This window comes from Chlorocebus sabaeus, chromosome 13 (genome assembly GCF_047675955.1).
Source record: "Chlorocebus sabaeus isolate Y175 chromosome 13, mChlSab1.0.hap1, whole genome shotgun sequence".
NCBI lineage: Eukaryota > Metazoa > Chordata > Mammalia > Primates > Cercopithecidae > Chlorocebus > Chlorocebus sabaeus.
In genome coordinates this window covers 26,092,380-26,108,975 of record NC_132916.1, presented here as the reverse complement: position 1 = coordinate 26,108,975, position 16,596 = coordinate 26,092,380, and the positions used below count along the sequence as shown (strand labels likewise).

At 35.4% G+C, this 16,596-nt stretch overlaps 1 protein-coding gene across 9 annotated transcripts in view; it reads right to left on the bottom strand.

Annotated features, from left to right (window-relative positions):
- GRIK2 (glutamate ionotropic receptor kainate type subunit 2) overlaps window positions 1-16,596 on the bottom strand; it is a 703,634-nt gene that overhangs the window by 214,799 nt on the left and 472,239 nt on the right. For all 9 annotated transcript variants that reach the window (XR_012095020.1, XM_038000566.2, XM_038000567.2 and 6 more), the window contains one exon: window positions 6,161-6,367. Coding sequence is in view for 8 of the 9 variants with exons in the window: in XM_038000566.2 (XP_037856494.1) it covers window positions 6,161-6,367 (207 nt within the window). In the remaining variant the exon portion in view is untranslated. The remainder of the gene's footprint in view (window positions 1-6,160; window positions 6,368-16,596) is intronic.

Below are 16,596 nucleotides of genomic sequence, written 5' to 3'. Positions count from 1 at the left end.
TAATTTCTCATAGTCTACACAATTCTAATGGGGTAAAGGAATGACTAATGTGGCTTTAGAAATCTGTTTTTAAATGCCCCTTTTCTCTAATAGTATTATAGCACACATTTGGTCAATTATTTGTTTTAAATATAATCATGGTTCAACAGTAATCCTGTAAACTAGCTCATGGGGTTGAATAGACAAAATACAGCAACATTCAAAAACATTGACAGCTTTTTGGATACATTAACCATAATAATAATTTTAATAGTAATAATAATAATTACTTTCGTTGAGTATTTCCTATTTGCCACTCAGCACATTAAGGCCTGTGCAATGCATTCATGTCCCAAATTAGAGTTTACTTCTCAAATCTGATTTGAAAACCCATTAAGTAGTTCCGTCTTAACACTGTTTCTATGCTGTTTCGTTAGTTGCAACCCAGGTTAGGTAGCAGTTTTTTAACTAGAGGTCAGGTTTTAAAAAGGAAAAATTTGTATTTATAGGCATGAGATTATCCACCAATGCCAGGAGTTTTTCATACACTGAGGCATGAGGGGCCTAATATCTACAGAGGGATCTGCATCACTGTCCCGCAGCATTTACATTTTTCCTGCTTCCTGTCATTATGGTTTTCCTTCTGCTGTGTCTCCTCCAAATACACCCAATCTCTGCCGTCTGACTGATGTATTTCACTAAGTTAAAGAAGGCTATAGTCCTTCTCTATTCTCCGATATTAACGTTTAATCCACATCGTCATTCAATGAAGCATCATTATTCCCGTTGTATAAATAATAGAAGTCACTCAAGACAGAGTAAGAAACTTTCCTCAAGCTACAGCGGAGAGTAAGAGAGAGAGAAAAGTTAGAGAGAGGGTGCCCACATTTGCACAGTTAAGAATTCACTGTAGATCTGTTGAGTATGAGCACACAGTATTCCCACACACATTTTATCAGTATTATGACAGTAGGTCAGAGAATTACCAGCAGAACACTGGCTTAAGGATATTCTGAAATTTTACCTCCAGCTGGGATTAGTCTGTGTGAAAGATGAAAGGATAAAGAATTTCAAGTAATAAGGAATGTCTATGATTAAGTACCAGGAGTAGTAGTTCTACAGGTGTCAAAGAAAGTAGGCTTTTTAGAAGAATAAAATGGCACACAAAGCCTTTTGGAGTAGAGTCCCAACAGAGAACCCCGGGGATGGACATTAAACAGTCGACAAGAGGAAAGAGCTGAGGACTGCACAAATCATCAGGTGTCAGGGGACAAAGAAAAAGAAACTAAAGGCCAACGTGAGTACCTGAAATTATATACTGTAATCTTTCAGTATCTCTGTAATGATTTCAGTGAGAAAGGTTTGCTGATTAAATGAAAATCTGACTGTAATGTATATATGCATTCCTGGAGATGATATTAAAGGCAGGAAGTATATAATAGAGACATAATAAAATGGCAAACGTGTGAGCTACTTGGGTGGGTGAAAAACTAAAGGTGGGGACAAATCTGAGATTTATTTGCAACCTGCCCCTACAGATACTTTGTGCATTACTCTATTAGCTTATGCATGGATGTCTACAAGCATAAATATTCTCTGAGGTTTTCCAATGCCAAGGCAAACATCACCAGAGATTTGAAAGTAATTTTACTGACCTTGTCACTTTAAGCACTCCCATAATAACATGTTGTGGTAGCTTATTGCAGATTAGGTGTTTTCCCTTATGCTAATGAATAATTCTAGTTGGCTTTATGAATAAGATGCTTATCACAGTTGTCTCATGAGCCCACAAATGAGTTATTAGCTATTAAAAAAAAAACACACAACCCAAAGCTACAAGTAAAATGTATACCCAACTTAATAAAATAGTTGCATTAGTAAGTTTCTGTGTAGTCATCTCTACTATGGCAGGCTCAATAGCTAAGCTTCCTTTTAAGAATGAAAAATGTGATAAAATATTTTATAAAATAGAATACAAAAGGTTATGATGCTTTAATTTCAAGAAGGTATGGCCCTGTTTTCTTGGCCCTTGAACAGAAACTTTCACTGGGGCTTTTGAAAGGCAATCTAACAATAAAAGCATTTGGAGTACATGTGGCCATATTCTCTAAAGACCGTGGTGCTTGAGTTTTATGTTTGTTGTGGAACATTGTGAAATATTTGTGTCATTCTTTCAATAAATATTGTTGAATGCTAAACATTTTCTGCACTATTATTATTTATGTCTCCTAGTTATTTTCACTATATTTGAAGCAGATAAATTATACCAAATATACAGTACAATACAGAAGATCATGAATGCAGCGAACGGATATGATAAAATAGCATCCTAATTCAGATTCCAATCAGTTTGATAACTTTCAAAAGTTATCAACTTTTTATAGCTAACCAAAAAATTTCAAGTCATCAATCATCATAAAAACTCAAAAGATGATCAGCCCAGTGGAAAATATGTTAGGACTGAAAAAGTAGATTGTTAGTATATAAAGGAAAAGAAAAATAGATCGCTTGCTTCCGTATTTTCTCTATTGTAGAACATATATTATTAACATTTTAAAATGTACCAAAGTTTCCACGAAATTAATTTTTTCAAGTGTATTTGAAGCCAGGCACAGTGGCTCATGTCTATAATCCCAGTTACTCCAGAGGCTAAGGCAGGCAGATCCCTGGAGTCCAGAAGTTTGAGACTAGCATGAGCAACATAGCAAGACCACATATCTAAAATAATAACAATAACAATAATAAATAATCAGCTAGGGATGTTAGCATGTCTACCCGCAAGGCTGAGGCAGGAGGATTGCTTGAGCCAAGGGCTTCAGGGCTGCAGTGAACTATGATTATGCCACTGGACTCTAGCCTGGGTGACAGAAAGATCCCATCTCTTTATTTTTATTTATTTATTTATTTATTTATTTATTTATTTATTATTTTTTTGAGACTGAGTCTGGCTCTGTCACCCAGGCTGGAGTGCAGTGGCCGGATCTCAGCTCACTGCAAGCTCCGCCTCCCGGGTTCACGCCATTCTCCTGCCTCAGCCTCCCGAGTAGCTGGGACCACAGGCACCCGCCACTTCGCCCGGCTATTTTTTTTTTTTTTTTTTTTGTATTTTTTAGTAGAGATGGGGTTTCACTGTGTTAGCCAGGATGGTCTCCATCTCCTGACCTCGTGATCCGCCCGTCTCGGCCTCCCAAAGTGCTAGGATTACAGGCTTGGGCCACCGCGCCCGGCCAAGATCCCATCTCTTAAAAAATAATAATAATAATAAGGAGAATCAAATGTATTTGAGAAATGCTGGATTAAGATCCTCAAAGATCTAAGAAAGAAAATAAATCTCTTCACTATCCGAGTATTTTAAGTTAAAAACTCTTGAGGATCAATAATCACTAGAAGAGACTTTTCTCCTATCTACAAAAAGAATTTTCCCGCCTAGGAGAACAAGTGTTCTTGTTTCCTTCCCTGTAATCTCATTATCCAAAACAGGAAAGAAAACAAAAAATCTAACCACATCTGAACAGACCCTTTTTCAAGATAATCATTGTCTTCAAGCATCATTTAAGTTCTAGGAAAAAAAAAAAAAATGTTTACAACTTAATTTCTGTTCTGTAGTAATCATTTATTGCTTCTCCATAGAATTTATTTTCTTTGCCTTCTCATAAACTATTTTACCAGGATGCAAGTCCCCATTCTCGTTGTAACCTCAAGATGATAATACTGTACTTCTTTGGGAAGTTGAGTTTTCATTCTAAAGGGTCCTGTATATACAAGTTAAATAAATTTGTATGTACTTTCTCTTATTAATTAATTAGCCTGGCATCAGTGATTTTCAGCAAAACTATAGTGGGTCAAGAGCTTTGTCCCCTATATGTGTAATTCAAATTTGACAAAATATCAAACTATAAGAAGTTCCAAAAATGTTTTGATTTTATCTATAATGAGTACTTTGACTTTTTTTAAATATTAAGAGTAATTTTCAAAAAAAATAAGAATTTCCCTCCTTCATTGGTATCCTAAATATTATTTGTTTTGTTTTTCTTTATCTTGCCTATTGCTGATCTAACAGTGAATTTGACTCTCTCTTAATGCTTCTCTATGTTTAATTAATCCTAATATAAAATTGCCATTCACAAGATATAGGTCATTTAGGTAGGAAAGGACCTGGTATATTTGTGACAGCAAAGGATCCAATTAATAAACTTCACTACCAAAGCCTAATATTGATCTCATTGACTATGATTAAATTCAAATTTAATCATAATAGTGCTATAGTCCCTACAGCTTTCTCATTATAATACTGTCTAAATGTTTTATGTTTTAGCCCTCAACACAAACATTCATAAATAATGTAGTAGAAGACAGAACAAGTAAGAAGACACTATGTTTGGGCTTATTAGTTACATCTCTATTTATTGATTATGTACTATATGTCAGACACTGTGTTAGAAAATTCCCATATATCATTCCTAATTATTAAAATGATATAAATTATCTTTATCTTATGTTTCAGAAAGTTAAGTTTCAAAGTGTTTAAGGCAGTGTTCTCAATGCATGCAACTTCACAGTTGAAGACTTAGGATTTGAACTCACCTTTGCCCTACCAAGTGCTCACTAGCACACTATTTTATGGAGCTCTACTGAGTATGGGAGAGTGGAGAAGAGGGGATGATGTTTTCAGGGAAAAGGTCTTTTTTCAAGGACTAACAATACCTAATGCCTCAGAAAATCACTTTCTCCTAATATCTGAGAAATAAAAATAAATCCAAAGCCCCTCAAACAACTGAATGGACCTCTTCCCAGCCAAGGGAACCCCAGAGTAACCTTGAAAACTGAGTTCTCAACTATGACAGGATAGAAAGGCAGACAGGCCTCATTATACACCAACCTCCTCACTAACTGCCTTTAGACTTTCTTCCCTAAAGAAGACAGTCCTTTCAGAAGACTTCACCACTGAAAACAGAAAACGGCCCTTTCAAAAGACTTCAACAGTGATATCAACCAACCTTGATGCTGCCCTTCCTTTTTTTTGCCTGTTAGACCATGACCATTGAATGGTTCTAGCCATCTTTAGAGAATGCTTAGTAAGGATTTTCATGTCCTGTGCTTCACTTTTTGATGCCATAGGACTGAAAACTCCACCCACAGACCACGCTAATGCCACCATTATTGTACATGGGATCCATGGAGAGGCATGTTCATGCTCATGCACAAGTTTCTCCTTTCATAAATATTCATGACTTCACCTATAGCCCATTGGGGGAGAAAAAAAAAAAAAAATATATATATATATATATATAAAAAATTCAGCCACCCTGCTTAGCGTAAATTCCTGTTCCTTTTGCCCCTCCATTGAAGTGTCTGCTTTTGACTTCCAACCAGAGACTATGCTTCCCAACCTGTCTGAATGGGCACCCTGCATACTGCAACCCTTTGTAAGAAATAAAGTCTCCTTTTCTAAATTTATGAATTATACTTTTTAAAGTTAAGATACTGATGTTGCATCTTCATATTGTACCACCGAGAACCATCTTGGTTAGATCATAATGAATTTGAAAGATCTTACCAAACCCTGTATGTTTAAGGTCCCCTTAAGAAGGAGGGATGGAAATAAGAAGGTGACAAACATGTTATTTCTAAAATAACAAACACTTGCAATAGCAAGAGCTAATCAAAAATACTAAATACTAATTAAATACTAAATTCTAATTACAAATAAAAGGTCTGATTCTTCCAACTGAAAATAAGGAAAGAAACACCCCTCCTCACCCCCTGTTCTTAGAATACTTACTTTAAAAATTCATAGTTATAGGTCCTTTCTCCCTCTCTCTTTGAAATGTATGTAACTCCTTTAAAAGCTAATTACCTCTTGCCAATGTTATGGTCCAGGAAAGCCTTTCTCAAGGACCTGGGAAGTATCTCTTTGAAATGTAATAATCAAGAGAGATAATTTTCCATCTCTCAGTTTCTGAGGAAAATGTAATCTATTTACATACACAGGGCTATAACCCCTCTTAGATTCTTTTATATTTAGTGACAAATACTATCTAGCTTAAATAAAATTATTGAAGGAAATACATACTTGAAATACATCACTGCTCTTTGTAGTTACTACTCACACACATCAAGAAAAAAGAGTAAACCTTGCAGCCACATAACAAACTAATAAATAATGAGGGAAGGGACTTACATGATCAATTAGTTCACGAACCATTCCATTCCATTGTCCATTGGCATCATCCTGGGCTCCATATTTCCCATCTTCCACAAGTCTAATTTCATATGTAAAGCCAAGGATTGTAGATAACTCTCTGAGGAGATCAATGCAATAGCCTTCAAATCGATCATTACCATAGAGAGGTTTGTCAGACTTCTTAAAAAGGACATAGGGTTCTTCCTGAAAACATTGAACAAGAAGAAAAAAGGTAACAGTTAATCATGAAACTCATCATCAGAATTATAGCTTTTCTTAGAAGACAAAAAAATTTCTCATTTATTTAGGACAAAGTCAACTTTATTTTCTTCTAATTAAAATTAATGAAGTCTAGAATATTAAAAGAAAATTCAAGTTTTGTAGGAAATAGTAGTGCTTTACAAAAAAAACTTAACTATTATAATCTCACCACAACTATATAATAATAATACAGTATATCTTATATCTTATGCCATAAATCTTATACATAACGAATAACATGTGACATGTAATATATGCTATATAATACATGATATCCAACATCTAATTTCACCATGATAACACCCCAATTTGAATTATATCATTTAATCAATATCTGGTATGCTGTTTCCATGGGATCTATGGATAAAATGAATGAAAAAAATTGTTGACTAATTGCCTACTATGGCGAAGAATTGGAGTGGGGACTTTTTATATATATAATCACATTTTGTCCCAACAACCATGAAAATTACAACTACTATATTTAATTATAGTTTAAAAATAATAATTTACTTTAAAATATAGATGAAGAAGGCCAGGCACGGTGACTTGCACCTGTAATCCCACCACTTTGGGAGGCCAAGGCAGGTGGATCACGAAGTCAGGAGATCGAGACCAACCTGGCTAACACGGTGAAACCCCGTCTCTACTAAAAAATACAAAAACAATTAGCCAGGCGTGGTGGCAGGCGCCTGTAGTTCCAGCTACTCAGGAGGCTGAGGTAAAAGAATGGTGTGAGCCCGGGAAGCGGAGCTTGCAGTGAACGGAGACTGCGCCACTGCACTCCAGCCTGGACAAAAGAGTGAGATTCCATCTCAAAAAAAAAAAAAAAATTTATATATATATATATATATATATAGAGAGAGAGAGAGAGGAAGTGATCTTTATCAAGTGCTTATGCATTCATCCAACATCATTTTATGGAGCACCTATTGTGAGCTAGCCCTCCTCTATATAAATAGAAATCCTTCAGCCATGAAGTTCATGATAAAGAGATGAAAACAGTTAACAAATGCCTAAACAAATATGACACATATTATCAGATCCTCCTAAGTGGTATAAAAACATAAAATATATCAATAGAAAAGAAAACAACTGCAAGGTACTTGGTAAAATAAGACAAGACAAAATTGAATAATTTCCTGAAAGCCTTTCCAGAGAAGGTAAGAGATGAAGTATAATCCAACAGGTGAGAAAGAGTCTAGACACTTGAAACTCTGAAAACAGAGTATTTCAGGCCAAGGACATAGCATGGTAAAAAGCCCTGAGATCAACATAATACTGGAGTGTTTCAGGAAAAGGATAATTGGCAACAGTGTGACAGAAGTCACATCCAGTAAGTGAGTTAGTTGGCTGAACAAGATGAGAATAAAAAAGGGGTGAGGAGTCAATTTTTGTGAGGCTCTGCAAATTAGGCCCTGTAAGAAATGTGTATGTTTAACTAAGTGCAAAAAGATTCCATGCATTAGCACATTTTATTGAAGGCACTTTCACGTGGTATGACAGCCTGTGCTGCTATGAATAAACCAAGGTATAACAATTGGTTCTGCTATTCACTATTTGCTCATGGGCAAAATCTCTGCTGTCTTAGAGGAAGCTATTACAGAGTGAGAAAGCTTAGCAAATTCCCATGCCAGTCCACCTAGGAATGTCCTCACCCTCTTCCCCAACCCCTGGAGAACAACAGTCATCCTATGAGAGCTATCCTAAAGGAGTTTTAGACATGACAGCCATGTATCAGCTTGCCCACACGCATCTAAGAAATAATCAAGATTATTTTCATCTTCTTCCCATCTCTGTGGACTTACCTTATCTCTATACTGTTGTATGTACCCTGCAGCCTCACCTCCTGTTATTCTCACCCTTCTAAACCCTGCCACTGTGTGTTTAAAGAAGTCCTGATCAGAGATTGGCATGTTGTTCCATATCTTCACCTAATTTTTAGAATGACCATTTTATCTCCCTACTCTGTTGGACTGTACCTTGAAGACATTGCTTGGTTTTCAGCTCTCTTTCCTACAGACTATTTTTAATTACCTCCACACCCTTGGAGACAGAGGCACATTTGGTGTTTTCCCTGCCCCTCATTGCTGTTCCCACACCATTTGTTCCCCTGCCTTGTGCAATAACTTCTGCTCCTCTGAGACTCATGCCACCCGCTAGACCAGGCTCTCTCTCTACAATTGCTGTCATTCAATGAAAGCTGATTCAAAAGTTTTATTAAGTAGGAAGAGAAGCCTTTACTTTTCAAATATTTGGCTAATGAATGATAATTCTTTTTTCTAATTTTTATTATTCTCAGTATATTCAAAATCCACCTACATGAAGTATCCAACACGGCTGATCTCTTAATTCTTTCATTTCCTCATTACCAAATTATTTCACTCATTGAAATCTAGTCTCTCTTCCACATGGTCACAACTGCAGCCTGCATTTGTCAGAAAATTAGGATTTCTCACAGCCCACTCATCCAATTCATTGTTTAATCACACCCACGCCTATGCTCTTCAATCACACAAAGACCCCCAAATCAGTGAACTCACATTTCCCTCCTATTTATCAGTCCCCTCCTGACTTCACTTCATTATTTGGCCCCACATTCCATGGTCCATTATTATAATTTCTCAGTTAAATGTTGATGTTCCTAAAATTAGTTATGAGCCCATCCTTTCTTCTTAAAATTTTATCCCTATTTTTTTCTGATCCACACACATCAAATTCAATAATATCTTTATCCTGATGACCTCAAAATTTATACATTAGGCCCGCACTTCTTGCAAGTCTTAGGCACACATATCCAATAGTACTTGTCAGCAAGATTTTATGTCTCATATACATAATTTTATGTCTCACATTTAACATGTCCCAAATACACTTCTTGTTGTCCCTAAAATTTTCACATGTTTTCAGTTTTCTCTGCTTTTAGAAAATGGCACCATCATTTACTCTGCTACTCAAACTGGTCAGTGAGTCATCATCTTTGCTTCCCTTTCTTTTAGCTCATTTGCTACAGAGCAACACGAGGGAATTTACTGAAGGATACATTGAATTATCTCCCCACTACTACTTGAAATCATCACATAGATTCCCAGTGTGTTTAGAATAACATTCAACTTCATTGCCATGGGTTCTAAAACCTGTTGTTCTACCACTTGCTCTCATCTTGGTAAAAGGCTTCACAACTCACAAAACTGATTAAGTCAAAAGCCAGGCAATCACTCTCAAACTGTTTGTCTTATCCTTTGTAAATGCTGCAAGTTCTCCCCTCAAAATACATACTGATTCCACTAATTTCTTTGTACTGCCCCTGCTAGAATTATGGCTCATGTAACCTTTATTTCTAATCTGAATTCCTATTGTAACTACTTCTTTTACTTTCCATTTCTTTCCCCTACAGTCCATTCTCCATAGAAAGTCATAGCAATCTTGTAAAAATTAAATCTGCTTTTATTATGCATTTGCTTAAAACCCTTAGTGGCTTTTCATTAAAACTGGAATAATATAGAAGCTGTTTATCTTGGTCTTCAAGGCCTATTCTCTTTGAGCTTATCTTCTATTCCCTCTCTTTCTCATTTTATTTCAGGCATTGGCCTTCATTTTAGTCTTCATACTTGCCAAGTTCGTTTCTAGCTCAAGGTCTTTGCTCTTTGCACTGGCTTTTTATTTATTTATTTTTCTGACAGGGAGGATCTATCCTAAGATCTTCACATGGTTGTTTTCTCTTCATTTAAGCCTGTGCTCAAATTTCACCACTTCAAAGAAACCACATATATATAAGTTATCTCTTCCCTCTAAGGTACTCTCCATTATTCTACTCTGCTTTTTTTAGTTCATAGCCCTCATCCCATCTGAAGTTTTATTTATCTTTTGATGTATGTGCAATTCTTTCTTCCCCTATTATGACATAAACCTATGAGTATAGAGGAATTAGAGATTATGTTCATTAATTTATCTCAGTGCATAGAAGAAAATGACTGGGAATCAGTTGGCGCTCATGGCGCATATGTTAAATGAATAAAATATTCATCATAAAAGCTTAAAACTTACCTTTCCCTCTTCAACTCCATTTTCTTCTCCTTAAGGTCTAGATACCCTGTTTTCTCCCAGTTTCACAAATACAAAGCTATTTTCCACCTCAAAGCCCTTTACCTGTTGTTCTGTCTGTCTACAAAGCTCTTCAAATGGTGAGCTCTTTTCCTTCCTTTAAGGCTCAAGTTAAATATAAAATTTTTCCTTTAGTTTTATCTAAAGAGAATCTTCTCTGTTATTCTCTATCTCAATATTATATTTATTTTCTCACAGTACTTAAGTCATTTTCAATTGTTTTATTTATTTGTTGGCTTACTATTGGGGGTTTTTGTCTCACTTTTCTAAAATAAAACATCCATATTAACTCATTATAATATCTTCCATGCTAATACAATACCTAGCATATAGTAGGCAGTATCCAGTAAATACTAACTGGATAAATTATTGATAAATTAGTTGCTTTTATAACTCAATTTTCTCAATTCTAAATGTATTTAACAATATATGTAAAGTTGTTTGGGGAATTAATTAAAACAAACCTGGCAAAAATCAGCTTCTTAATATAATTTCATTATTTCAGCTTCCCAATAATTTTTCATGGATTTCTTAAGCTAGGCATCACAGCTCACACCTGTAATCCCAAAACTTTGCGAGGCCAAGGTGAGTGAATCACATGAGGTCGGAAGTTTGAGACCAGTCTGGCCAACATGGTGAAACTTCATCTCTACTAAAAATACACAACTTAGTCGGGTGTGGTGGCGGGTGCCTGTAGTCCCAGCTACTTGGGAGACTGAGGCAGGAGAAGTGCTTGAACCTGGGAGGCAGAGGTTGCAGTGAGCCGAGATTACGCCATTGCACTCCAGCCTGGGAAACAGAGCAAGACTCTGTCTCAAATTAATTAATTAATTAAAACCTAATTTTTCTAGCAATTTTAGGTTCACAGCAAAACTGAGCAGAAGCTGTTGACATTTCCCATATCACTCTACCCCTCCCAGAGGCCTAGTCTACCCTACTATCAACATCCAGCACCAAATCAGTACATGTTCACAACGGACGAACCTTCAATGGCATGTCATTACCATTTACAGTCCATAGTCTACATTATGGGCACATTCCTGGTGTTGTCTATGTTATGAGTTTTGACAAATGTATAATGGCATGCATCCACCATTGTAGTATCAGTGCAAAATAGTTTCAATGCCCTAAATAGTCTCCATGCTTTTATGTATTCATTTCTTTCTCCACTCTAACTCCTGGAAACCATTAATCTTTTTAGTAGCTCCAGAGTTTTGTCTTTTCCAGAATGTCACATAGTTGGAATGTGGCCTTTTCAGATTGTTTTCTTTCACTTGGTAATAAGCATTTAAGTTTCTTCCATGTATTTTCGTGGCTTGATAGCTCATTTCTGTTTTGTGCTGAATAATATTACATAGTGTGAATATACCACAGTTTATTTGTCCACTCACCCACTGGAGAAAATTTTGGTTGCTTCCAAGTCTGGGCTATTATAAATAAAGTTGCTATAAACATCCATGTGCTGGTTTCTGTGTGGACATAAGTTTTTGGTTTATTTGGGTAAATATCAAGGTGGATGATTGCAAGATCATATGGTAAGAGTATGCTTTGTTTTGAAAGAAACTGCCAAACTGTCTTCTAAAGTAGTAGCTCCATTTTCCATTCCCACCAATAAGAAATGAGAGACTTCGTTGCTCCACATTCTTCCTAGCATTTGCTGCCGTCAGTGTTCTGGATTTAGGCCATTCTTACAGGTACACGGGGATGCCTCGTTGTTTTAATTTGCAATTCCCTAATGCCATATGATGTCAAGCATTTTTTCCATATGTTTCAATGCAGTCTTATTGGGACTATTTTCATTTGCCATTTAAATTTTTGTAGAGGTTAAATAATGTTCCCAGGTCACATAGCTAAGAAGAGGTAGAGAACAACTAAGAAGAGCCAATAAAATAAGAGGTTTGAACCCAGGTTTTTCGAATTTCACAATAACTACTTTTCCCACTATTTTAGGTCGCTTTCTACACCATAAGATCATTTGGGAGAAAACCATATATGTTGGATTTTTAAACTGAATCAGATGGGAATCAGAAATTAATCTGTTAACTACATCCAAAGCTACATATTTGAGTTTAACATAAATAAAAGAACAATTAGGATCTTGTCGATTTTTATGTACCATTTGATCACATACAAACTTTAGTCCCCAGGGGTACACAAAGTACTGCAAATATGACAGATGTAGTGCCCTTCTACCCAAGAGGTTATCATATCCTTTTGCCTCACTGCTCTTCCTAGCCTGCTAGTCTTTCAAGTAGATAAAACATTTCCACAGGTCATAGTTTATCTACCCTTGTTATCTTAGAAAGGGAAGAAGTCCTGTGATGAAACAGCTTTCTGGTACTGAGTATTCACATTTCAGACATATTCAGGTGTTTCTTTTCCTGGTGCTCCCACAACAACTTTTGAGTACTTTTACCATAGCATTTATCATATTGAGTAGTAAGTGTTGATGTATATGTAAGCCTTCTGAACTAGACTTGAGCGATTTACTGGGCAAAATGGTTACTTAATTTTGCTTCAAAAGCACCAAACATCCCCTGGCACATAGCAGGCTTACCAATAAAACGACTGCTGAAATGAATTGAATAGAGATGGATTGCTCTGGTCAACCAGGGAAGCCAGGGAAACCTGAACTTGAAGGAAAACAATTCAGACAGTTAAGTTCCCCAATGAGGCTTGGGCATGATGGTAACAAATCCTCAAGTCACTATCCCATGTGCAGAGGGTTAAGGACTTGAGGAGAATATCATATTCCCTTGCAGCATAGGGGAAAGACTGAGAATACTGGGTTGGTGGAATGGGAAAAAATAAAGCATGTAGGTATAGTAAATTAGCTCTATTGACTTCATACTTTTGTTTCATTTAGGTTACTATTTTCAAATACGGAGTTTGTTGTTTTGTTTTGTTTTACTTAAAAGGAACAAAGATCAGCAATTTGTCAACTCCCATGACTAAGCAATAGTACTATTTAACATTTCCCAAGCGCTTACCATGTGCCAAACCCTGTTCTAAATGCTTTACTTGGATTAATTGAATTGTATGCTCCATAACAACTATATGAGGTTAGTAATATTATTTCTATTATGAAAAAACTGAGGGAAAGGGTGTTAAGGTATTTTTTCTTTTTTTTCTTTTTTTTCTTTTTTTTTTTGCCCATAGTCAATAGCCAGTGTACAACTCAGCCAGGCTGACTGCTGGACCACTTACCCATCCCTCCCATACTTCCTTGATTAAGTAATTCTTAGTGATCATTTCCAAACTCCATATGAATATAAAATTGTAAATAGTTCATTACATAATTAAACACTTGTTGTATGACTTTTTTTTTAATTAACAGGGATTCACCACTGGGCTATATTGTATGCAAAATGGTATTAATTATTGAACAATAAAATCAAGACAACTTTATGGAAGAAAATAAGTAGTAAATATATAATATACAAAATTCATTTTCTACATGACAAATCATCTGATTTCTAAATAAGAGCACATCTTTTTAACAAAGTATTTTAAGAATTTATGAAAACATCATCTATTAAACTAATCAGATTTAGGTAGCAACATATGATTATCTAAAAATGCCTTTTCTTCTGTTTGCATTGTTAAATTATAATTGTCTCTATTTTAAATTAAACTATACTCCAAAGTACTTTTTATTTATTTTTCACAGAAACTGACTTGAACACTGGATAAAATATAATAAAAGTTGGTGATTAGTTAGGAGTGTGTGAAGCAGATGAGGGATATATGTGTGCAAGAAGTGAAAACGGCAATATAATTGAAAAAGTGATTAGGCTATTTAAATCTTATTAATCTAACTTGTCCTACTAGCCTCCTACCTGTTAATTCGATTTCCTTCAACTATACACTAATAAGAAAACTTCTGTCATAGGCAAATAAATTTGTTGATCCCTCTGAGATTAAAAAACCTCCTTAGATATATGTCTTAAACAGGTTTGCACATCACTAGAAAAAAAATATGTGTGGTCTGAGTGCATCCTTTTAGTATTTATGGATCTCCACAATGTCAAATATTACTCTTCCCATATTTAATTCTGATAAGTAAGATGCAGTTTTCTTGCTGTGATTCCTATCTCCAGCTACACTGTGTCACGGGATAGTTTTACATCAAGTTATGACACTCCTTTAAACTCTCTTTCTCTGTTTCACACAGCACAAGGATAAATAATAACCTCACGTAAGAAAAGAAAAATGGTACCAGAAGCAATTACTGTATCACATACCAAGTTCAATGAATAATATGATAAAACTCTCCTGGGCAACTTTACTGATTTCTCATATAGTCTTAAATCTCCACATCAGCATTTGCTAGAGGTAAAGGCACTTCATTCTACTGGCATCTGTAATAAGGATTTGTCAGCATTTCTACTATCAACCCCAGTTTTAAGGAACCCAATAACTCATGTATTTTTATCTGCATTAGACTGGGAGTTGGCATAGAATGAATCCAAAATGAAGTTCTGAAAAAGTAAAATATGTTTTAAGGTTGAGGGAATAAAAATGTTTTATTTAAATATAATAAAACTTTTAATAATTTTTAAAGATATAACTCATGTATCTCTCAGCTTTTATCTAGGGCTCGATTATCTTTTTCATATGTTAACTCTGAGATATCAGTGTCTTACTCATGCTACTTAAAACATAGGGACATTAAAATGTAAATTAATTTTAATGTGATATGTATAAAATATCCCCTGGTATTGCAATGATAAGACTAAACTAACCAATGCATTTACCCAAGCATATATTGAACTCTTACTCTGTCCCAACACTCTTCTAGGTGTTAGGTATACAACACTGAACAATGAAAAACAAATCAAAACAACACAGAAAAATTCCTGCCCTATGGAACTCCCAATCTAGTAGAGAATTTGAAATACATTTCAATTATATGTTATCCTGTATTTATTTACACATCTACTTTGCTTCATTAATTATCAGAAGTGGAATGTGGAATGTTTTCACAGACTACGTTTTTGAGAAACAGGGACACGTGTCTTGTTTTAGAGCGCTGTGGTGAATCTCAGAACACAGGATGCTGCAGCCCACAAATCATTTATTTTGAAAAATAGACAGGTATATTCAGGTAACCCCAATCATGTTCTTGAATTTATCCTTATGACTAAGAAACTTGTAAAGTTTATTTGTGGCAACAGCTGAAATTCCAGTTTCTTAAAGATATCAATGCAATGCATTTAGAAAATATTACCTAATGGTGCTTTTTTTTTTCCTCCTTCATGAACATAGGGTTCACAAACAAACAAACAAAAAACCCTCCTTTTTTAAAATAGCATCCCTATGGGTCAAATGAAAAAAAACATAATGGTTACAAAAATAATAATCTAAGATTAAAGTAATATTATGGCAATTGAAACAAAACTGAGCAGTTCATATTTTCCTGAAAATAATTTATAATTTCCTGAAATTTCATATTTTCCTGAAAATAATTTCCTTCTCTTTTCTGAACAGTGTGTTCAGAGTCTCTATATCTTATCACTGCCCTCTCACTGAAGGCATTAAGTCATAACTAGTAAGAGGGCAAACTAGTTTTTTTAGGGTATGGAAATCAAGGCAGATGTTAAGTTGATTGAAAGTAGAAGACTGATGAATGGGCAACAGAAATGGTGGAACAATTATGCTTTTCAGGAAGGTGAGTTGGTTCATTATGACTATCAGACTTACACCTTAACAAGAATAAAATAAAACAGACCTCAACATCTTGCCCTCCAAGTGTTCAAGAGGTGCTCAGGAGAATGCAGAGGGGAGAGTCACACTTTTAAAAGGGAAATTAAGGATGAAAGGTATTACTATGGACAGCAATGTTAAGGAGATGGAACAAAGGATAACCCTCTGCCCTTTTGCATTGGGTTAGTTTTGGTTTGGGGGTTTTTGTTTGTTTCCCTTTCTATCTAGACCATGCTTTACTTGAACTTTCCCAGATCTTCACTTGCTGTCCTCTCATTCAAGCACAGAGGATAAACACTTGGAAAGTCTGCTTTGCTGGATAGTATAAGGCCGCAAGTTTTAGTTACCTGTTTTAGCATTCT